The 24478-nt window shown below is 35.7% G+C and overlaps 1 protein-coding gene across 1 annotated transcript in view; it reads right to left on the bottom strand.

The window, feature by feature from the left end:
* LOC140164180 (voltage-dependent T-type calcium channel subunit alpha-1G-like) overlaps nucleotides 1–24478 on the bottom strand; it is a 188979-nt gene that overhangs the window by 2986 nt on the left and 161515 nt on the right. Inside the window, 4 exon segments of the mRNA XM_072187422.1 lie at nucleotides 8152–8329; nucleotides 20057–20314; nucleotides 21067–21188; nucleotides 22562–22640. Of these exon segments, the coding sequence (XP_072043523.1) occupies nucleotides 8152–8329; nucleotides 20057–20314; nucleotides 21067–21188; nucleotides 22562–22640 (637 nt within the window).

Genomic DNA, 24478 nt, shown 5'->3' with positions numbered 1-24478 from the left:
TTCGAACAACACTCCTAGCCACGCTCAGCGCTCGTGCAGTTTCTGACACGCCTGACCGCCTCTAACATTCCATTTAAAAGCCATCTCTGATTTTCACTTAATTTAGGCATATTGCTTGGTCTTGTCAGGTCTTGAACCAACGACCACATGAACGCAATACTCTGGACACACCCAAGGTCCCCTAAATCCCTGGTCATCATATTGATTCTTTCATTCGACTTAATTTCTTCAGATGATTGAATAAGGACAATTGTCATTGAACTTTGATCATTCTTCATCCTCACAAGAAGCAATAGGAAAGTTAGTCATGCAAAGAAGAAGAGGAGAGCACTGATTACACCTGTATACTGCCAACCATCTCAAGTGGTATGAGTGCAACTTTCATTCCAGTGGATAGGTTCGGTTAAATAAGCATAACTTCAAAAATACTCATCCGCTTGCAACAAATGAGGTGTAAAAATTGGCACAATTAACACTGCTTCCACTCATATCCCATTTAGTGTAACACAATTTGTCGTTTGAATTTGACAGACAAATTTCTTACCTGGTAAGTTTCTTTTTTGGAGCAGTTTAGTAAGCAAGCAGGTATCATGCTTGGATGCAGTTAGTATGGGATTTCTAATTATATGCCCTAATTTGATATTAGTAAGCAAGCAGGTATCATGCTTGGATGCAGTTAGTATGGGATTTCTAATTATATGCCCTAATTTGATATTAGTAAGCAAGCAGGTATCATGCTTGGATGCAGTTAGTATGGGATTTCTAATTATATGCCCTAATTTGATATTAGTAATGGGCAAGCCTAGGTATCATGCTTGGATGCAGTTAGTATGGGATTTCTAATTATATGCCCTAATTTGATATTAGTAAGCAAGCAGGTATCATGCTTGGATGCAGTTAGTATGGGATTTCTAATTATATGCCCTAATTTGATATTAGTAAGCAAGCAGGTATCATGCTTGGATGCAGTTAGTATGGGATTTCTAATTATATGCCCTAATTTGATATTAGTAAGCATGCTTGGATATAGTATGGGATTTCTAATTATATGCCCTAATTTGATATTAGTGCAGTTGCAGTTAGTATGGGATTTCTAATTATATGCCCTAATTTGATATTAGTAAGCAAGCAGGTATCATGCTTGGATGCAGTTAGTATGGGATTTCTAATTATATGCCCTAATTTGATATTAGTAAGCAAGCAGGTATCATGCTTGGATGCAGTTAGTATGGGATTTCTAATTATATGCCCTAATTTGATATTAGTAAGCAAGCAGGTATCATGCTTGGATGCAGTTAGTATGGGATTTCTAATTATATGCCCTAATTTGATATTAGTAAGCAAGCAGGTATCATGCTTGGATGCAGTTTAGTATGGGATTTCTAATTATATGCCCTAATTTGATATTAGTAAGCAAGCAGGTATCATGCTTGGATGCAGTTAGTATGGGATTTCTAATCATATGCCCTAATTTGATATTAGTAAGCAAGCAGGTATCATGCTTGGATGCAGTTAGTATGGGATTTCTAATTATATGCCCTAATTTGATATTAGTAAGCAAGCAGGTATCATGCTTGGATGCAGTTAGTATGGGATTTCTAATTATATGCTCTAATTCCCTCATTTATCTATGTCTGTGTAACAGGGCATAATTATTCTGCTTATGCTCTTTATCTATGCCTGCGTAACAGGGCATCCTTCTTTTTATCTCCTCTTTGTGACCATTGCTTTATCTATTACAACATATCTTTGGAACTAAAAAAGCCACAGGGCCCATACTTGGTACAATGAGTTGTCAGTGATTATATATATATACTACATGCAAGAGTTTTGTCTAATCATACTGTTTTTCATTAAAGATTAATTTTGGTTGTTTTGAATTGTAAGAGAGATATAACAGGCTACACCAAAATTCAAAGCATGATTCATTTCACTTTTCTAAATTCAATTATTCTTGCACTATATGGCATGCAGTTAAATGAGATCCCTAAAGTGATTTGATATATTTTACCAAGTCATATTAGCTGAAAAAGGGGAGGGGTATTACTCATTCAACCATATGCTGGTCAAAATACTTCCAGCATAAAAACTGTTACATACTATCAACAAATTGTCTCAGACCAGTCACTTTCTGGAAAGCTGGACTGACAAATGTAATCTGATTTAAGTGACTCAACATTTAGGCCACATACTGTCTCTTGCTGTATGGTTCGTAACTGATCAGGAATATTGCCTTTTTTGAGCTCACAAAATATTGTTTTAAAATGCTTAGCTTTAAAAAAACACAAAACTATTGTAATTGATATTACAAAATGTTTGTGTTTTTAAATTTTTTATTAAAACATTTTTAACAACTAGTCACTTTCTGGAAAGCTGGACTGACAAATGTAATCTGATTTAAGTGACTCAACATGTAGGCCACATACTGTCTCTTGCTGTATGGTTCAGAACTGGTCATCTCAAAAACAGATAAAGAATTAAGATGGGATGTTGTGGTACAGCTGAACTGATCAGGAATATTGCCTTTTTGAGCTCACAATGCTTAGCTTTAAAAAAAACACAAAACTAACTGTGAAGGATATTACAAGATGTTTGTGTTTTTAAATTTTGTATTAAAACATTTTTAACAACAATTCAAACATTTTTGCTTGACATATCCATTAAATGAGTACTCACAACATTTCCCGGAAGTGATGATGTTTTGAGCAATGGATCGTATATGTGATCGGGAGATACGATATACTGCTCAAAACAAAAACATCATCACTTCTATCAGCCCTGATGGCAAAAGCTAAAGTCGTTAGAACTCATTTACTGAATTTGTCAAGCAAATGTGTTTGAATTATTTATATAATGCAGAAATCTCTTATTGGGAACTAAAGGGACCTGTAACACTATGTAGGTGGATTCTTACTTACTAGTAAATTTGCTTCAATGCAGTAAATTAGTAAAGATTTCATTTATTAAAATTCTTCATGCATGGGCCGGTCACATGCAATATCTACCTCCTAATCCTAATCAAAACTATCCTTTGCAAGTTTACAACCAAGTAGAAGAGCGTTCCCGTTTTTCCACATCACCACCTAAACTTTCAAAATAGCTTGTCAAATTGTTCACCATCGAGCGCCCTCGGATAAATTGTTTAACCCGATCCTCCGCTTGTCGAATTTCCTCTGCCCTTAATGTCTCTAAATCAAGACATTCAATGACACAAGACTGGCGCGGACTCATACTACGAGAAGGTCCCGCATCCGGCGTCTCCACAGCAGACGCATCATCTTTTGGCATTTCCAAGTGTAAGGAATCTAATATAACTGATTTCCGTTTTGTATGTGTTTTATGTTTTGACACAGAACTTGGATGTTGTGGATCAGGAGTTGCTCCAACTGAAGCTACATCATGTAGGATAATAACGGGCTCAATACCCTGAGGGTGTGATCCTACAGATGCAGCTATGCTTGTGGAGTAGAGGGGCTCAATAGGAGATTGAGGTGGTGATGTGGATGGTTCAGATCTGGGTGAATAATCCTGATAGGATGCTGTGAGATGAAGGGTTATAAGCACACAATACAATTGATCAGATGTGGATGGTTAAAGCTACAAAATACATCATGCAGGAATTCAGAGTTCTGATTTAGTAAGTAAAATAAACCTCTGGTACACAGTTGTTTGATGTGATCATTTATTAATTTTTCTAACAAAACATTATAATGTTCATTTCTAGGCCTGAGTAAAATCAAAAGCTATCACAATAATAAACATTATATTCACATATATTTTGTAGCAATTTTTAACATAGATTATTGTTTCTATATCAAATTATTCATCTTTTTCTGCTTTTTTGTGGTAATTTTAATTCTATAAACTGTACATTTGTGTGCAAATTGAGGGCGCTATTTACATTGTTTTAAATTTAAATGGGCCAAATAATATGAGTTATATTATTATTATTATTAAACAGCATTTATGAAGCGCCTTATCAATGAGATCAAGGCGCTGTACAAAGAGACTTTAAAAATTACATCTTAAATTACAACTTACATTACACATACTAAAAACATTGCATACACTGTTAAGCAACAATTAAATATATACACATGCAAAAACATATATAAACAGGTGACAAGCTCACTATCAAGAGGCAAGTAGAAAATTAACATGTTGGAAAAAGATGGGTTTTGAGCGATTTCTTGAATCTATGGATGGAAGGGAGTTGGCGGATGTGAATGGGCAGAGAGTTCCAAAGGCGGGGTGCAGCTGCCGTGAAGGCTTTGTCCCCAAGTGTTTGTTTTGTGCGTGGTATGGCAAGACGTAACTTGTCGTCACCAGATCTCAAATTCTTCTAGATGGAACATAAGGAATGAGATACTCGGTGAGATAAGACGGCAGTAGTCCATGGATACCTTTATAAGCCAGCAGCATGAGTTTGAAAACTATCCGGGATTCAAGAGGCAGCCAATGGAGTTCTCTGAGCAATGGAGCTGATGAATGTCTCCTATCCAATCTAAACACAATCCGCGCCGCCCTATTTTGCAGAGATTGAAGTTTCTTCAGATCTTTGGATGTGATGCCATACATCATAGCATTTGAATAGTCAAGTCTGGATAAAATCAGTGAGCGGACAAGTTTGTGGCAGCTATCAACAGTGATGTACCGACGGATCCTGTAGATGTTACGGAGGTGGAAATTGATGGACTTCGCCGTGTGTTTCACATGTCCTGTCATTGACATCGTCTGATCAAAGACAACACCAAGGTTTTTGATAACAAGAGATTGCAATATAGTGCTGCCACCAATATTAATGCAGATGTCCTTGATATATTTGATGTTATAGTTAGACGATGCTATAAAGAACTCGGTTTTTCACTGTTAAGTTTGAGCTTATTTCTAGTCATCCAATCACTGATTTCATTAATACAAGAAGAGAGTTTGTCAATGGCAAATTTGATATCACTTTCGGATTTAGCATTAAACGGTAAATAAAGCTGCACATCATCGGCATACATATGGTACTTGATCTTGTACTTCTGAATGATAGCACCAAGACAACATGTATACAAAACGAAGAAGAGCGGGCCAACCACAGAGCCCTGTGGAATCCCATAATGGAGAGCGTGATTGCTAGATGAAGCATCTCCGACGGATACGTGAAAAGAACGATTTTGAAGATAAGATGATATCCATGCCAAGGCTGTGCCACATATTCCATAGGTGTGCTTAAGCCGATTCAATAGGATGGCATGGTCTACCGTGATCGAATGCGGCGGATAAATCGAGTAATACAACCGCAACAGCATTATTTTCGTCCATAGATCTTAGTATATCAGTTCTAACATGAAGGAGAGCAGTTTCTGTGCAATGCAGTTCTCTGTACGCGGATTGGAATGGTTCTAGGAGGCCGTGGGAATTGAGATGGTCTTTAATCTGGCTACACACGACCTTCTCCATTAACTTAGACACATAGCTTATATTTGACACTGGGCGGAAATTCTTTAAAACCTCTTTGTCGAGGGAAGGCTTCTTCAAGAGGGGGGATACAATCGCCTCACGGAGCTTAGATGGAAAGACACCTGTACTTAAAGACACATTAATTATAGATGTTAACGGTTTACACAACAATTCAACGTTCTCTTTAAACAACCACAGAGGAATGGTATCTAAAGCACATGATTTGGGTGGCATAGATGATATGATTTTACACACCTCTTCAACAGTGACCTGGTTAAATGAAGACAAAGAAACATTTTTGCTTAAAAGATTCTGACAGTACTCTAAAGGTTTGCAATCTGGAAGAGCACTAGGTACACTATCAAGATCCTGCCTGATTTTAGAAACCTTTTCAACAAAGAATCTGGCAAATGAATGGCACATTTCATTCAAATTATCAAAGTCAGGAAGTTGTTTAGTAACATTGTTCAAGAGTTTGTTCAGAGTCACAAACATGTTCTTATTGCTTGAATTCTCAAGTTGTTCTTGATAATAGTTTTCCTTGGCATGTTGTATGAGTTTACTAGTAACCTTAGTTTGTTCAACATAGTCATCATGATCACATTGGTTCTTACTTTTTAACCACTTTCTTTCACATTGTCTACGTTACGCCTAGCATCTCTGATTGTTTCATCAAACCAGGGCGACGTGGGCTTGATATGCGAAAGCACGCTGTCGCTGAGGTGCATGGGTGTTCAACACACTTAGAATAGAAGAGTCAAACTTCCCAAGCATCTCCTCAGCAGAGTCCTCACCAAAGTCCAGGTCGCTCAAACTTGATGCAAGGTCATTAGCAAATGAAACACTATCAATCCCCTTTATATTTCTAACATTACTTGAAACTTTCATAGGTTGGGGTTTCTCACAATTTATTGCACAGTTAATAAGTTCATGATCAGATCCTAGCGTTGGCAAGACTTGGCACTTAGTTACAAGATTTTCTTCATTGCGTAGATATGATCAGGTCCAAAGTGTGTCCGTCCTTATGAGTAGACTGATGAACATGCTGTTGGAAACCATTTTCAGCGAGTGATTCTAGGAATCGAGCAGAATCAGGTTTGGATGGGAGGTCGACATGGATGTTAAAGTCGCCTAATAGTAAAGTCTTTACAGGGGCCATGCTAATTTCGCTGATGAATGATCGAACTCCTCAAGAAATTGCGGCACTTTAAGGCCATTTTCTTTCGACGGAGGGGGCGATACACTAGGATAAGTCTAATGCCAAGTTTCTTAATTATGACAGATGCATGTTCAAAAGATGGCGATCAATGTCAGTTGGAGCTTTTTGAATATTAAGATTAGACTTGTATATGATCCCAATGCCACCATGCGGATCGAGTTTCCTAGGGAAATTCATGAATGAATACCCCTGTGGGAGCAATTCCCCAATCACAACACGGTCATTCTCAGCTAGCCATGTTTCTGTAATTACAAATACATCAGCATCATTGTCTACTATGTTGTCGAAAATTTGAATAGTTTTGTTGCATGCAGATCTTGCATTCCATAAGTTTAAGATTAAGAAGTTTTTCATTGTGTTTGGGCAAACCGCGTAAGTTGTTCAAGTTCAAACCAGTCTGGCCAGTGATATTGGGTTCGACTCGCACGTTCTGAATAACAGGGATTGAATAAATCTGTTGTTTCTGACTTTTTCGTCCCTTTCCTCTCTTCTTCCAGCGTTTAGTCTGAACTTTACGGCTGGCTGGTTTGGGTCGTTCATGAAAAGGGCATGATCGCTTGAGTATATTCAAATCAGCAAGATGCGTGCATAGGTTCTCAGTCATACCACAATCAATGTATAATTCAGTACCGGTGGAGATGTTCTAAATGAAAGCAAATAATCACGGCTGTAACTAATACGCCAATATTGCTCTTTGTATTATTCTCATGATGATTGTCGATCGATTCAGTGGTATTGATCAACAAACCAGTAAAGTTACTACGTGTTCTATGTGTACGTACCCATTCAACGCTAACATTCAGTAAATATAGTACAGAAATCGTCCACAAAATATGGAAAAATGAAGAACGATATCTCGGCATATACCTTACATTAAGTTTTTTTTGACAATTCCCTTGTCATTTGTTAGTTGGTTTGCTGATGTTCTAATACACACTTGGTCTACCCCTTGTAAATATGCAAACAAGATTCTAGATAAATAGTGCCATCATTGTTCAACTTTTCTTTAAAATGACTCAGTTTTACATACCACCAAACAACCGTGGGTAATTTACTGGGAAAGTTTCGGTAAAATACTGTAATTTACCATAAAATTTGGTAAGATAAAACATGCCAAAGGGCAAAGGGAAAAAGACATTTATAGGTCTTAAATTGATGAAATATAATATGTAGAATTTTTATTTATCAACATAAAAGGGTTTAAGTGCATTTTAAGACCTTGGGTACATAAAAGACAGGTTCCACTAAGTTTTGAGTTATGCAAAAATAATATAATGACACTGGGTTATCATCTCCTGTGGTAGCATTAGTACTGTAAGCTGGGACTTTACATTCCCTTTTAAAGGGATATTTTTGTTTTATTACCTGTATCTTCATCTTGTTTATCATCTGCTGTGGTAGCATTATAATTAGTACTGTAAGGTGGGAGTCTAAACACTAGACACAGAACATTCCCTTTTAAAGGGATATTTTTGTTTTATTACCTGTATCGTCATCATGTTTATCATCTGCTGTGGTAGCATTAGTACTGTAAGCTGGGGGTCTAAACTGGTAATTATCAGGCACAGAGTGGACTCTTGTTACAAGTGTTTTAGCGGCAGAGCACGGCTGTAGATGGCACATCTGTCTTGGTATGTTCTGACGTGATGCTGGGTTGCTATGCTGTAAATGCAACAAAATGAAACAGTTAAGACCAGTTAAAACTTGACAAATTGTTTATGTTTAAGGACATTTTGTGCATATTGAAAAATGACTGTGATTTCTGCACATGCATAAAATTAGAATAAACTGACATATTGTGTAATTTGAGATTGAAAAAGCAACTGTGATTTCAATTGTGATACATGCATGTACTAAGATAATTTATGTGAGCAGTGTAGGTAATTGGCCAAAGTTGACAGTTCAGCAATGATTTAGCGGTATGAAGAGATAGTCAATCTGGATTCAAGTCAAGTAAAACCTTTCTCTGTCATCATTCACATTGGCCGATGTGAAATTACATAGCCTTCCTCTGTGGAACATCATATTAGCCGATGTGAAATTACATAGCCTTCCTCTGTGGAACATCATATTGGCCGATGTGAAATTACATAGCCTTCCTCTGTGGAACATCATATTGGCCGATGTGAAACGTTAGGTTTTTAAGGCCTTTTTTTGATCACTTTTGTTAAAGTGTTCCCCCCCCCCCCCTGAAAGCCTCCACCTTGGGAAAATCTTGGCTATGCCGCTGTAGCTTGACTGACTGATGATCCTCTACTTCTTTGGAACATTGACAATGTCCTTTTTGTCCTTTGGCACAGTTTCAATCATGTTTCACCGTTGCTCATCACCGATTAACAACGATGAGTCTGCATTGTCTGTGTGGTTTTACTAACCCATAGATTTCAAATGCAAGTAACATCCACGCAAAATCATTTCGGATGTATCTTGATAAAATCGTAGGTGGATGCAGACCTTACTACGGCCTTACTATAACTTGAATCATCCTTGTACCACTGGTAACAATTGACCTAAAACAAACATGCAATTATTTCACCTGCTGTGCTAAATAAAGCAACATAATCATGATTATGCAAGCAACATTAAAATCAAATTAACATGGAAATTTAACCCACATTGGATTATTCCATTTGAAATCCATACACCCCAATGGAAGATGCGACTTTAATCTTCCTCACAGGGGGTGTAGATTTCAAATGGAATCACCCATTCAGGTAACTTCATTTGAAATTTACACCTACTCTGTGGAAGATTGAGGTCATGTTTTCCATAGGGGGTGTATAGATAACTGGAATATCCTGATACATCCACTACCACACTCACACACCACACTTGCAAGTACACACCCCTCACACACCCTCATGTGCACACCCACCACAACACAAGCACTGGCATGCACACATCAGTATAGTTGATTTTAAGTTGCTCAAACTTATACTATACTCATACTCTACATAAATTATATAAAAATTATATAAAAAACATGATGTCTTTTCCTTGGAGAAAAAGGAATTTAAACTTGATTATTGGCAGAGGCAGCACCATGGGGGAAATTCCCCCCAGTCAGAACTCTTTCCCCCAGTAAAATTAATTTCCTCACCCCAATGCCCCCCCCCCTTTTTTTTCTGGTGCTGCCACTGATTATTATTGCATGTGTAAACAAAAATATTGCAAACTACAACTATCCAATTTGAGGTGAAATCATGCTGGGATGTCTACAAAGCAAAAATGGTGAACACATTAAAAACGATTTAAATTGAAGTAATTTTCCATTACATTTACCATTAATGGTGGAGTGCCCACTGTTAATATAATGTCGCTTAGGGGCAACCGCTGAGAGGAGAAGAACAAATGAGGAATGAAAAAACATAGAAGTTGTTTTTAACATGAAAGAAAATGAACATATACATAAGATGAAGTGATAATAATAAATTATGATAGTTTCAATTGGTAAGTGTAACTCCAACTTCCAAGTTATTTGTTTACTATAATTTTAGGAGTACAGGTTTCCCATCAATATACAACTTGGAACATTTCATACACTGTTCATCAGGATGCTTTCATCAGGAGCTGTCAACTTGTGTCTTGACCACAAAACAACTTGTAGGTCTTGACCCCAAATAAAGTTGTGACCCAAAACAGGGTCTCACCGTTATACCCATTTTGCATTTTGCAATTATAGAATCTGATAAATTAGTGAAAATCGGCTGTAAAAATATCTATATTCATCATGAAAATTCCATGCCACAAAATAAATGACATGTGTGGATGGTGTTTCTGAGTTAACTCCATGGGCACTGCCAGCCAAATTATCTAAGAACTATTTTGATTGGTTATAAATAGGGCTATATCATGAATTGAACCAATCAGAGATATGGTAAGAATGGTCAGTACGGCTGAAGGAGACAAAGCTTAAAACTGTTCAGAGATCTGTAAGCTCTATTTTGATTGGTTACTCAGGTGATTTTATCATATAATTAACCAATCAGTGGCTCTGTAACATAACAAAGGCAGTAGTGGCCATGGGGTTAAACACAACATGAAATGAAAATAAATCAATAATAAATGCATGAAAATGTTAATAACATGCATAAATAATACCGCAAGAGGTGCTTAAATGTAATGAACGTACTGTATTATGTGCTTTCTTAAAAGCTAAATAACATATTTGTTAGCAACATAATCATAAACTAACCAAAATGCAGAAGAAATCATTTGTTAGTAAAGTACCACATCTTTATTATTACTCAATTGGGTCAGTAAGAAGTTTATAGCAAATGTGTTAAATTACTTAAATGGGTAAATCCATTTAAAACCCACACTCCCTCTGTGGAAGATTTAGGAAATATCTTCTTCTACAGGGGAGTATGAATTTCAAATGGAAGCAGCACATCAACCAACTCTATTTGAAACTCACCCCCTCTGTGGAAGATTCATGTTGAATCTTTCTAAAGAGGGTGCATGAGCTGTCTAATGTGTTCATTCCATTTGAAATTCATACTCCCCTGTGGAAGATATTTTTAACATCTTCCACATGGGTAGTGTGGATTTTAAATGGTTTAGCCCAATAGCTGTAAGATAAAGAAACTGAAGGTCTTAAAGAATGCCAAATTATTAAGAATCAAATATCTCAGCATGATATTGCTTCGGCAACTTTGTTGAATAAGGAATTGAAATTATAATATGCTCACATAATGTGAGAAACATCTGACCAACATTTCTACTGCAGAAAGTTATATATTATATAACTACCATTTCTACCAAACATAGTTATTTAAAATTTAATACGTCAACATTTGTAAGCCGATTTAAAAATGTATTACAAAAATTTAATTTGCTCTTGTACTTAAAATACAATGTTTTGAGACGCTTCAATAAATATTTACTGTTACTTAAAATGAAATTAATAAATTTAATAACAATGAATAATTTGAAACATTAGGAAAACTGTTTATATTTTATGAAAAGGATGAAATGAAGAAAATGGGTAAAGGTATCAGAGAATGAATGACAAAATAAATGAATAAATGGTTTAGGATTTTCTCAAGATGATACGGTGTAAACTAATTCTACTAATTTGTTAAAACTACTGGTATTTACAAATATTCATAGGTCATGCAACTATACCAAACTGTTTCACTGTTACTCTTGGAATCTCACTGTTGGTAACATTGGGATCTTAATTTGTTTCATAGCCTACCGAACTGTTTCATTGTTACTCTTGGAATCACATTGTTGGTAACATTGGGATCTTAATTTGTTTCATAGCCTACCAAACTGTTTTCACTCTTGCTATTGGAATCACACTGTTGGTAACATTGTGATCTTAATTTGTTTCATAGCCTACCAAACTGTTTCACTGTTACTCTTGGAATCTCACTGTTGGTAACATTGGGATCTTAATTTGTTTCATAGCTTGCCAAACTGTTTCACTGTTACTCTTGGAATCTCACTGTTGGTAACATTGGAATCTTAATTTGTTTCATAGCCTACCAAACTGTTTCACTGTTACTCTTGGAATCTCACTGTTGGTAACATTGGAATCTTAATTTGTTGCATAGCCTACCGAACTGTTTCACTGTTACTCTTGGAATCTCACTGTTGGTAACATTGTGATCTTAATTTGTTTCATAGCCTACCAAACTGTTTCACTGTTACTCTTGGAATCTCACTGTTGGTAACATTGGGATCTTAATTTGTTTCATAGCCTACCAAACTGTTTCACTGTTACTCTTGGAATCTCACTGTTGGTAACATTGGAATCTTAATTTGTTTTATAGCCTACCAAACTGTTTCACTGTTACTCTTGGAATCACACTGTTGGTAACATTGTGATCTTAATTTGTTTCATAGCCTACCAAACTGTTTCACTGTTACTCTTGGAATCTCACTGTTGGTAACATTGGAATCTTAATTTGTTTCATAGCCTACCAAACTGTTTCACTGTTACTCTTGGAATCACACTGTTGGTAACATTGTGATCTTAATTTGTTTCATAGCTTACCAAACTGTTACTCTTGGAATCACACTGTTGGTAACATTTGGGATCTTAATTTGTTTCATAGCCTACCGAACTGTTTCACTGTTACTCTTGGAATCTCACTGTTGGTAACATTGGGATCTTAATTTGTTTCATAGCCTACCAAACTGTTTCACTGTTTCTCTTGGAATCTCACTGTTGGTAGCATTGGGATCTTAATTTGTTTCATAGCCTACCAAACTGTTTCACTCTTCCTATTGGAATCACACTGTTGGTAACATTGGAATCTTAATTTGTTTCATAGCCTACCAAACTGTTTCACTGTTTCTCTTGGAATCTCACTGTTGGTAACATTTGGGATCTTAATTTGTTTCATAGCCTACCAAACTGTTTAACTGTTTCTCTTGGAATCTCACTGTTGGTAACATAGGGTTTTTCGTCGTAACTAAACATATCGACCAAAAAACTAGTTTCTTTATATCTGACTTTTATTACAGCAATCACTACTCTTAATGTATTTTAGTTTTTAAGGATTTATCTTCTTGAACATAGCCAGAAAAATTAGATAATAACAATTAATTTGATTAAAAGGCCTGTCTCTGCTTCTTTTTTATTTCGCAAATGACTTTTTCATGAATTGTACATATTAAAGCAATGAAATCAAAGTGCAGCCAGAATAATATTAATTTTGTTAGCAAACAAGGCTTAAAATAAAAACAAACACAATGACTCTAAATATATGGTGGGTTTTATTTCTAAATGATAAAGAGCTTATTTTGTCTAGACCTGAGTGAAGTTGGATATCAAATATACAAGAATAAACTTGACAAGAAATTGTGTTTGTAAAATAACGATAAACAAATTGCCTCAGATGACAGTGCAGAATGTATAAAAATTATAATTTGGCTCATTACATTTTTATTAAAAAAAAAAAATTTCAATGTAAAATCTGGCTGAGATATGGCCAAAAATGCAATAAAAAATTAAATCCTGCATAGCTCTTAGCCTTTAAAAGCCTAATAAAAAGTACACTGCAAACCATGGACTATTCCAGTTGAAATCCATACACCCCCTATGGAAGACATGACCTTAATCTTCCACACAAGGAGTGTGAATTTTAAAAGGGGTTACTTGAATGACTATTTGAAATCTACACCACCTGTGTGGGAGATTAAGGTCATGTTTTCCATAGGGGGTGTATGCATTTCAACTGTTATAGCCCCATGCATCCACCAATAGCAAGGTGGTTATAAATATCTGTACAAATACTACACCTAAAATATAATACATTGAAAAACAGTAGTAGGCATTGTTCAACCAATTATTGACCTTGATTTTCTGACCTGCTATTGCATATCCTTGGAGGAAAGGGGTGGGGCTCAAAAATATGTGGATATGCCTGGTGAGTTTTGAAAAACTGACCATTTCTGTACCAACCTTTTCTAAAATGACTCCCATCAATATTATATTTTTATGGCCGAGTCAAGAATTTGGCATCAACAGGGGCATTTGTACATAAAACAAGGAGAATCCTGAGAAATCTGAAACTTTGCATACAATTTCGCAGTTTTTACCTACAATAGCGAGCTTTTCAATTTTTTTTGGGGGGGGGGGCAACTGGGGCCAAGCCCAAATGAGGGAGGAATGTATAAAAGCATTGAATCTTCATGAATGACATAAAAACCAGGGTGGAGTTGGCTTTTTTCTGGCCAATTATGTGAAATTTTGTATTTGTACTATTTACAGAAATTTATCAAGATGAAACTTTGCTTTTTTATGCAAGGGTTCAAGTAAAGTGTTGGAGATGTGCCATTAACCATTAAGCCTATAAAATTTAACAACCTCCCATGCCAGTGTAAGCTACAGGAGATCTGTCATATTGGATTACCAAGGGTGAGGGCAAGACATCTTTTCTTGGTTTAAATGTCAAAGCAAGGTGGCAAGGCAGACTAGTCAGAAAAGTAAGGTCAAAAATGGCCAAACACAACAGAGGTGTCAAACGTTGTTGAAGGGTTATTCATAAAGGCATGCTAAGTTGAGAGAGAGATAAGTTTAGGGAAGTCAAGAAAAGTACCTGAACCATGATTCGTTTATTCTCATCAGAATAGATAAGAAGATCTGTTGAGGAATAGCTCTGAGGGTAGAAATGTAACGGGTGAAAATGTCATATTCTTTCACATGTACAGCATGTACATATCAAATGTAGATCAAATGGGTATCACATGTTCAGCATAAGGTATCACATGTAAATTATGTGGCAATTACCAGTTCAGCTATAAGGTCTCACATGTAAATAAAATGGCAATCACATGTCCAGAACTAAGGTCTCACATGTAAATTAGGTAGCTATCACATGTTCAGCATACAGGTTTCACATGTAAATTAGGGATCTATCGCATATTCAGCATCAAGGTCTCACATGTTAATTAGCTGGCTATTGCATGTTCAGCATAAAGGTCTCACATGTAAATTAGAGGGCTATCACATGTGCAGGATAAAGGTATCACATGTAAATTAGGGGTCTATCGCATGTTCATCATAAAGTATCACATGTAAATTAGGGGTCTATCGCATGTTCAGCATAAAGGTCTCACATGTTAATTAGCTGGCTATTGCATGTTCTGCATAAAGGTCTCACATGTAAATTAGAGGACTATCACATGTGCAGGATAAAGGTATCACATGTGCAGCATGTAGGTAGCACATGTAAATCAAGTGACTTTCACATGTACATCACATAGTGCTGATATCATTGTGACATCTAACTTACCATACAAAGTAATAATAAACAACTTGTTATTAAGATTCTTTGGAATTTTTGAAATAAACACTGATTACCAATAATAGTATAAAGGAAATTTCAATCAAAAAAAAGACAATTTGCTGTTTTTTTTTCCTTCAAGGCCTTACATAACTTTGATACATAACAGACATGTAAGACAAATATTCACTGCATATTTTCATTTTACTAGCCACCAACAATTTTACGAAAAGCAACCTTAACAATGACCCCATTTAAACTATGAAAAGTCACAATTCTATTTGACCTTAATTGGTTTGCTACAGGGGATTTCAATCGACAATACTCCATTTAAAATTCATACACCCCCTATGGAAAACATGACCTTAATCTTTCAAACAGGGGGTGTAGATTTCAAATGGAGTCACTCATTCAGGTTACACCATCTGAAATTTACACCTCCTGTGTGGAGGATAAAGGTCATGTCTTCCATAGGGGGTGTGTGGATTTCAACTGGAATAGCCCATTATGCACTTTTTAAATAAACTGATATCAGACAATATCGGACAGTAATAACGAAAACCTGACAATTAACGACCCATTGATGAGCATGGATCTTCTGAAGTCTTTCTGATTCCGCTGATAACATCCTAGGCTTTGCTACATATAAAGCAAAATACACTGCTGCAATGTTCACACTGGTATTATAATCCAAACTCTCTCATCACAGTTTACTTACCACTGTTTTCAACCTAATTCTTTATAATACATAAGAAATGCAGATGTAACCATGGAAACCATATGATGTCTAGAAATCAACGAGTTTGTGTGTCGCTCATGGAGGGCAAAATATGGGCCTCCAGATTATTTCGCTATGCACGGGGCTATGCACCCTTCAATTCAAAGAGCATCATTGTTTGCCTTCTGTGTGTATTGCATTGGGCGAAAAAATGTGCTAAGAACTGCAAACCATTCAAATGCTCAAACTTAACATTCAATTTCAGCCCTTGCAGATGAATGCCAAACTTAAAGTGGCCTCCATGAGTGACAATTCAAGATAAGATGGCGGATTTGCCATAGCATTATATATGATACAATCTAAATCTTTGGGTGTTATATGTTTGCAGGAAATAGATCTGTTACACTAATATTAACAAAAAATAATTAACAGTTACGGACTAAAATATTCTGACACAAATGAGTTACATATAGTGGAATGACATATATATAGACATATATATAGACACAAAGGTCAAGTACCTTAAGAAGTGGCGTGAAGGCGTCTCTTGCTCCTAGGCGTGGTGAGAAAAGATGAAAAATAAAAAGGAAAAGAAAGAGAAAGAGAGATAGACACGGGTCAGTACAACAAAAGGAATACGCAGTATGAATGCAAAGAATTAATTACAGAAAACATGTTTGTATCTGTTTGAATTAAACTTTTAGCATGATGTATTAATAAAAACAATATCAGTAAGTATTGATCATTTCTTTCAAACAAACATCATCAAGATCAATAACATCAGTATGAAAAAGACACAATATTGAAAGCTGGCATGAATGAACACTTTAAGCTGTGAGTAAAGGTTTAAATTCTAACCAATATAACATTTTCTGTCATTATCTCAACAGCTGATAAATACAAATAAATAATCTATTCAAGCAAGGAGTTACCAAATATATAAATTTTGCAACAAATTTGGACTTGATTTGGGCTATTCCATTTAAAATGCACACTACCCCTGTGGAAGATGTTAGAAATATCATCCACAGGGGGAGTATGAATATCAAATGGAATGAACATATTAGGCAGTTCCATTTGAATTTCAAACATTTTCTACAAAGATTCAAACTGAATCTTCAAATTGGGCTGCCTAAATGGGGTCATTCTATTTGAAATTCATACTCTCCCAGAGAAAGATACTTCCAAAACCTTCCACAGGGGAAGTGTGAATTTTCAACTGTTATAGCCCATTAACATAAAGCAAGTCAGGTCTGCCAGTGCAGGATACAAGGAGAGTAAGATTATTGGGTATTTTAGAACAAAAGCCTATTGTGTCTATATACTAAATTTGCTGAGATTTTGCAATGCAACATACAAAATGAAATTCGCAAATAAGAGTAAAAGAAAAAATAAACATTTACAGGGAAACACTAAATGGACTATTCCAGTTGAAATTCATAACCCTAAATTGAAGACACAGGGAGTGTGAAATTGTAATGAAACCTACACCCCATGTACGAGAGTAAGGCCATGTCTTCCATTGGGAATTATGGAGTATGGACATGTCTTCCATAGGGAGTATGGATTTCAACTGGAATAACCCAACTGACAAAGGCTCTACAGATACCATAACAACGCCACAAAGACGAAGTAGTTAGCCAAAAGTTGCAATATTTAACAAACTTATCTTTCATCTAAGTAAATTAAAAGCATATGGGACTTGCTACTAATGGTTCATATGATAGTAGAAATGAGAATATATTGAGCTTTTAACTTGAAAAAGATTTTAATTGAAGTTAAATTCACATTTTGCACATAACACATTGTGATTTTAACTTCTTCATGAGTATATAATTTGATTAGTTCGTAATATGTGGGAAATGTTGGGCTTTTACCACTACACCGAAAAATAGACCCACATTCAGAGTGCTATTAGTTGACCTGTCTGGTCTTTATTTTGTGTGTTAAAGAAAGTAGACAAAGTATAGGACTTGAATTAATAATGTGTGATGCTTCTGCCGAGATGTCACAAAGAAATTTCTCAAAAATAAAATATTTTGATATTAATCCGCGATGTTATAAGGCACGCCTATTACAAGCTGATCAAAGTATAGCTGTCATACAAATGGCAGACTAAATGGGGGAACTCCTTGATTAGTGAGGGAAGCTATCCAAATCAAGAAGAAATTGCGAGAACTAAGTTGTGATCAAGGACTGGAATTGCCACACTTATACAACACCCTCATAAAAGTCGCTAATAGTTAACAAAAGGGCAAGTCCATCACAACATTCTAGGACTTCTTATGATGAAGATGTGTGTCACACATGGAAAATTCAAGGTCAGCTGGATTTTCTGCATTGCATTTAAATTTGGTAGTATTTATCTGGGTGTATGTCAGAATTTGGTTATTTTTACAGATTCTCAATAGATAATGGGGGGCTTCAAATTTTAATCGCTACTAGTAAATTTTCATTTTAGGCATTCTGCACAAGGAAGAAAATGCACAACACAATAGTTAAGAATAAAGCAAATCAGGAAATCTTACACTCATACTAGACCCTTGGATAACTAAAGGGCTATTCCAGTTGAAATGTACACACCCCTATGAAAGACATGACCTTAATATCAGTCAGGTAACCCTATGTGAAATTCACACAAACCGTGTGGAAGATTAAGGTCGTGTCTTCCATAGGGGGTGTATGGATTTTAACTGGAATAGCCCAATACATTCATCTGAATGTGTTTTTTCATCTTAACCCTAACGCTCCTGAATACTACAAAATACTACTCTATATATGCGCTGTTCAGTGCATGCATCCCACGTGGTGTGATGACTTAATCGCCCCAAGTGATATATAGGCACGGTTTCAGCTGGCCAGCGAAGCCCAAGACCTGTGGCAAAGTGTCGCCGACCGAGTGCTTGGCATGCGAGGGGTCTCGGGTTCGAATCCCACCCAGAGCAAACAACTTCTTTCCTTCTTTTCTCTCTTTATTCTTTCCTTCTTTCCTTCCCGTCGCAAAAAGCCCCTAGACGGTTAGGGGTTAGGTTACCACTATCGAAACTCAGTATAGGCTTCCTTAACCCTAACGCTCCTGAATACTACAAAATACTACTCTATATATGCGCTGTTCGTGCATGCATCCCACGTGGTGTGATGACGCAATCGCCCTAAGTGATATATAGGCATGGTTTCGCTGGCCAGCGAAGCCCAAGACCTGTGGCAAAGTGTCGCCGACCGAGTGCTTGGCATGCGAGGGGTCTCGGTTGAATCCCACCCAGAGCAAACAGCTTCTTTCCTTCTTTTCTCTCTTTATTCTTTCCTTCTTTCCCTTCCCGTCGCCAAAAAGCCCCTAGGCGGTTAGGGTTAGGTTCTGATTACAAATTCACCATCAAACTACCTGAAAAAGAATCAATCTCACCTACATTGCGTACTAATTACTATCCTTGGTTTAACATTTACAATAAACTTAACTAGGTTTATAGTTACAATATTCACTCTTATCATCTTATTAGATATTATAATCTACTTTGATCATGGCTGGAGCTAGAGATTAACCAGTTATAAATCCTATAACCTGGTTAAATAAATTTAAAACTACAGTCATCATCTTTCAAAATATTATACTTACTGGTACTGATGATAAACATATCGCCAATATGATGAAGAAAAAATATTAAAAATTGATACCAAAAATAACTTATAAACCTGGTTAGCATAAAACATTCATTTCTTAACCTGGTTAAATTCATTCTTATACCTGTTTAAATTGCTACTTACTCCATCAGATCCATTTCTAGCATGAAAATTCATTCCTAAAACTTAGTTAAAGTCATTCTTCAACCTGTTTAAAGAGCTACTTACTCCATCAGATCCATTTCTAGCATGAACATTCATTCCTAAAACCTGGTTAAACTTATTCTCCAACCTGTTTAAATTGCTACTTACTCCATCAGATCCATTTCTAGCTTCCATCTCATCAGCCTTAATATGCGCTTCAAGCTGAGCCATGTCTTCCTCGTCTTCTTGCTCTAATTTATGCGATTCCTCCAGATGTTTCATCAGCACCGCCACAACGACATTGACTAGGACAAATTGCGCCATCAATACAAAGGAGACAAAGAAAATGGGTGCCATGTATGGATTGGCACAACAGTTGAACTCACAGTTTGCAGAGTCGTCACAGGTTTCAGTTCTTAAGGTGTCCTGTGGATAAATAAAATGAAAAAAAAAATAACTTGAAGATCAGTCAATATTACGTTTATAAACAAAATTCATTATAGACGTTTATTGCCACAGACGAGGTGACCTCTTTGCTTTTTATGCCATTATTTAATATGTGTCATATCTATCCCATCAACTCTTGTATCAGAGATTCTAAAGTCAGAGATACTACCAATGCTCATCAAAAGTGTTCAATAGGGTAATTTACCACCCCCCCTTCCCCACCATTGAATCATGTAATGTTACTCATTTAAGGATTATAAAGAAAAGATGTCTGCTACTAGTGTGTTACATAAAATTCTACATCCAACACCAACGTTTGAGATGTCAAAGCAAATAATTAAGCAGGTTGAAAAATCTTAATGAACATTTTCAAAGACAATTGCTGTTTAGATGTGATAAGTCACATTTGCATTAATTCTATTAACACATTATTAAGTGCATGCAACACTTAAATTCTTCTGCTTATTTACTGATCAATGATTGGTTACCTATTTACCTTCATAATTTAATATTAGTCACTATTGATTTTCATAAGTGTCATAGTTTCTTTCTTTTTTTTATTCCCTGTGCTTGGAACTGGTGGGGGGAGAAATACATACAAAATGAGCCACCAGTTCCCAACGATCACGAACAATTACATATAATCAAAACTTTTTTAAGCAACAGGTACAAAGAGGGACAAAAGAGACAAAGACGATGTACAAAGACTGCATACTGGTTTGCCTACATACCTTCATAATTCCATTCCAGTTATCACCCGTTGCTATTCTAAATAGTGTAAGGAAAGCACTGAAGAAATTCTTGAATGTTGCATGACGACCCAAACCTGAACATGGATTATCATCTGTGCAGTCTGCATGCAGGATATTTGGAGGGAAAACAAGAATGAAAAAGTTAACATTATTATTGTTTTATTATTTTTTCTGAATTGAATTGATTTACTTTGTTCACATTCCTCTCCATCAACTAATCATGCCTACACCTATGCCTAAGACCTTTAGCATTTCCCAATTTAGTGCAGTTTACGGTGTAAACATGAACTTGGCTAACTGAATCACATCATCTTCACATCATTCACTGAACAATCTGCTTAGTAACGTGTGATGCAGACGTGACCTACTTTGTTTTACGCAAATAAATATAAATAATGATATAAATTTTGAAATGGACTATTCCAATTGAAATCTATACACCCCCTATGGAAGACATGACCTTAATCTCCCACACAGGGAGTGTGAATTTCAAAAAGGGTTACCTAAATGGGTGACTATTTGAAATCGACATTCCCTATGTGAAAGATTAAGGCTATAATTTCCATAGAGGGTGTATGGATTTCAACTGAAATAGCCCAATAATATGTTATCACATGACTTGATCAAACTTTTTTTGTCTGGTATTTAAAGTTCATCAAAGTACATTACAATCATGTAACAATCAGAATTTTGAGAACAATGATAGGCCTTCCTTCAGGTTAAAGACCACTAATTATGTATTACACGGGCTTCAATGGGAAAATGCCTAATTTCGGGTGGAATTTTCTCACATTCAGAACTCTCACAGTTCAATGCCACTATTATCAGGTGAAACTATATGATTTAGATGTCAAATGATCAAAAATTCAACATAGGTTGACCTGAGACTTTTCTTGTTTTAACGCACTGAACCGTAAACACCTTAAAATGACAGTGCGCCCTCGAAGCTGATAGTTACAATATGATAGGCGAATGTTTACTAAAAACCGAAGCCGTGCGTATGAATTTTGGTACTATTACAACAAAAATGTCATATAATGAGAGAAAATGTACCATTTTGAAGCATCAAACTCTAAAAAGTACTTTGTTGGCTATATAACTTGATCAATTTCAGCGATTTTAATGCAGTCGCTTTTGAATGCCATGAAAACAAATAGTTCCTCGTCGTATTTCAATGTATCGCCCAGGCCTATTAGTGGTCTTTAACCTTCAGGAAATCTCACTATTTTGGTCTATTCCAGTTGACATCCATACAGCCCTTTTGGAAGACATGACCTTAATCTTCCACACATGGCATGTAGCTTTAAAATGGAGTCACCAATTTAGGTAACTGAATTTAAAATACATACTCCCTGTGAATTTTTTTGGCTCAAGTCTTCCATAGGGGTGTATGGCTTTCAAATGGAATAGCCCATTGCTCACATCACTAGCAGTACAAATAGCAGGTATGTCACTTGTATTGCATTATACTTACCTAATTTACCAAATAATTCTACTCCAAGTGCAGCAAATATGAAGAAAAGTAGAAAGAACAGCAGGCCCAGATTGCCAACCTATATTACCATGGTAACAAACAATTATATAAAAGCTGTTAGAATCATGTTGTGGTTTCAGACAATTGCTATATAGTCATTAATCATGTCATTCATTTGTACAGGAAAATTTGTTTCCCAATTTGTTCAAAATCTGGGTCGGTTTTCTTTTTTCGTCGCCTAATGGCTAATTCTTTTCCATTAAGTATTCTGATTTATGAGAGTCATACAATTGTGATACAGTCATTGATCATGTGAATATTCCCAACATCTGACATCAAAAGGTTTTGGAATTCTATATCTAATGGCCAATTCTGTTCCCTTAAGGGATTGGGTATGAACGTTTGGACAGTATTTATTGTGGGACATTAGAGCACATCAGACATATCGAATTGCATTCTGAATACGAAGAATGTCCTTCTGATATCAAATAATTTAGATTTTTGAAATTCGCAATGTAATACACATTTTATGGCAAATCATTAAAATTGATATTTTTGATATTTAACAGTACTCAAAGTAAACTTTATAAATCTGATGATTTATATTTGAAGTGTATGTAGGTGGGATGAAAAGCCGACGATTAATTGAAAATTTTGACCTTTCGTATTGAAGATATGGATTTTTTTCCCAAAACACCAAAAAAAATTAGGTCCTTTTGGGAAAAAAATCCATATCTTCAATATGAAAGGTCAAAATTTTCAATTGATCGTCGGCTTTTCCTCCCAGCTACGCATTACACTTTAAGAATATATCATTAAATTTATAAAATTTACTTCGAGGACTGTTATATCTCAAAATGTAAGAAATATCAAATTTCATTAATTTGTCATAAAATTTGTATTATATCGTGATTTTCATAAAATGAAAATTATTTGATATCAGAAAGACATTCTTCGTATTCAGAATGCAATTTGATATGTCTGATGTGCTCTCATATCCCACAAAAATACTATCGAAACGCTCAAAACGCTCATTCCAGTTCCCTTAAGTATTCTGATTTATAACATTCTGAAATGAACCAAATATATTAAATCACAGTGGTTCTTCTTTGGTAGTGTCATCAGCCTAAAACCAATAACATGATTGCCTATTGTAGGTATACCGAACACAAAAATGTCTGGTTAAAGGTTTTTCTCTTTTAAAATTATAGGGTGTCAGGATTTATGGTTAACTGTGCTTCAAATTTGGAAACAAAAGCATTTTAAGCCATATTTATCCATAAAAGAGTCCAAAATACTTGATAATCATCCCTTTACCAATCCAAAGAATTATGAGCTTGGTTGCATTGACACTACTTAAGGGTGATCTTTACATGATTATTTTGCACCATATAACTGTTGAAATTTTTACCGAAATATTGAATACAAAATTAAATATAATGTTGTTTTATATAATATTAAAAAATTAATACAAATTTTATGACTGGAGAATTGCAAAACCGCTTGAAAAAGAATAGTTTGAAACAGCCGCATACTGAATGATGACACTATAATAGATAAATACATCCAATTTCTTTCTAGGCACATCGAGAGAGATTCAAACACGTAGAGTGAAGTGCTTTCATTACTGACAACTAAACATATGTTACTGGATCATCAAACAAGCTGTCACTTTTGTCATTTTAAAATTGACATGTTAATTCTCATCATTATCTAGATCAGAAGGTTCCATGTTAAATGAGGAAATATGTCAACGTTGTGCGTCAACAAAAAGCAACAATGTGGCACAATATGGAAAGCTGTGCAACATTTGCACATATCTAGATGCATATAAAGCCACCTAAATTGTTCAAATTTTATTGGTATTCGCTAGTGTAGTGCACATTAGAATTTGAACGTTGATAGGTCAACTGGCTC

This window comes from Amphiura filiformis, chromosome 11 (genome assembly GCF_039555335.1).
Source record: "Amphiura filiformis chromosome 11, Afil_fr2py, whole genome shotgun sequence".
NCBI lineage: Eukaryota > Metazoa > Echinodermata > Ophiuroidea > Amphilepidida > Amphiuridae > Amphiura > Amphiura filiformis.
This window is presented reverse-complemented; position numbering and strand designations above follow the sequence as displayed.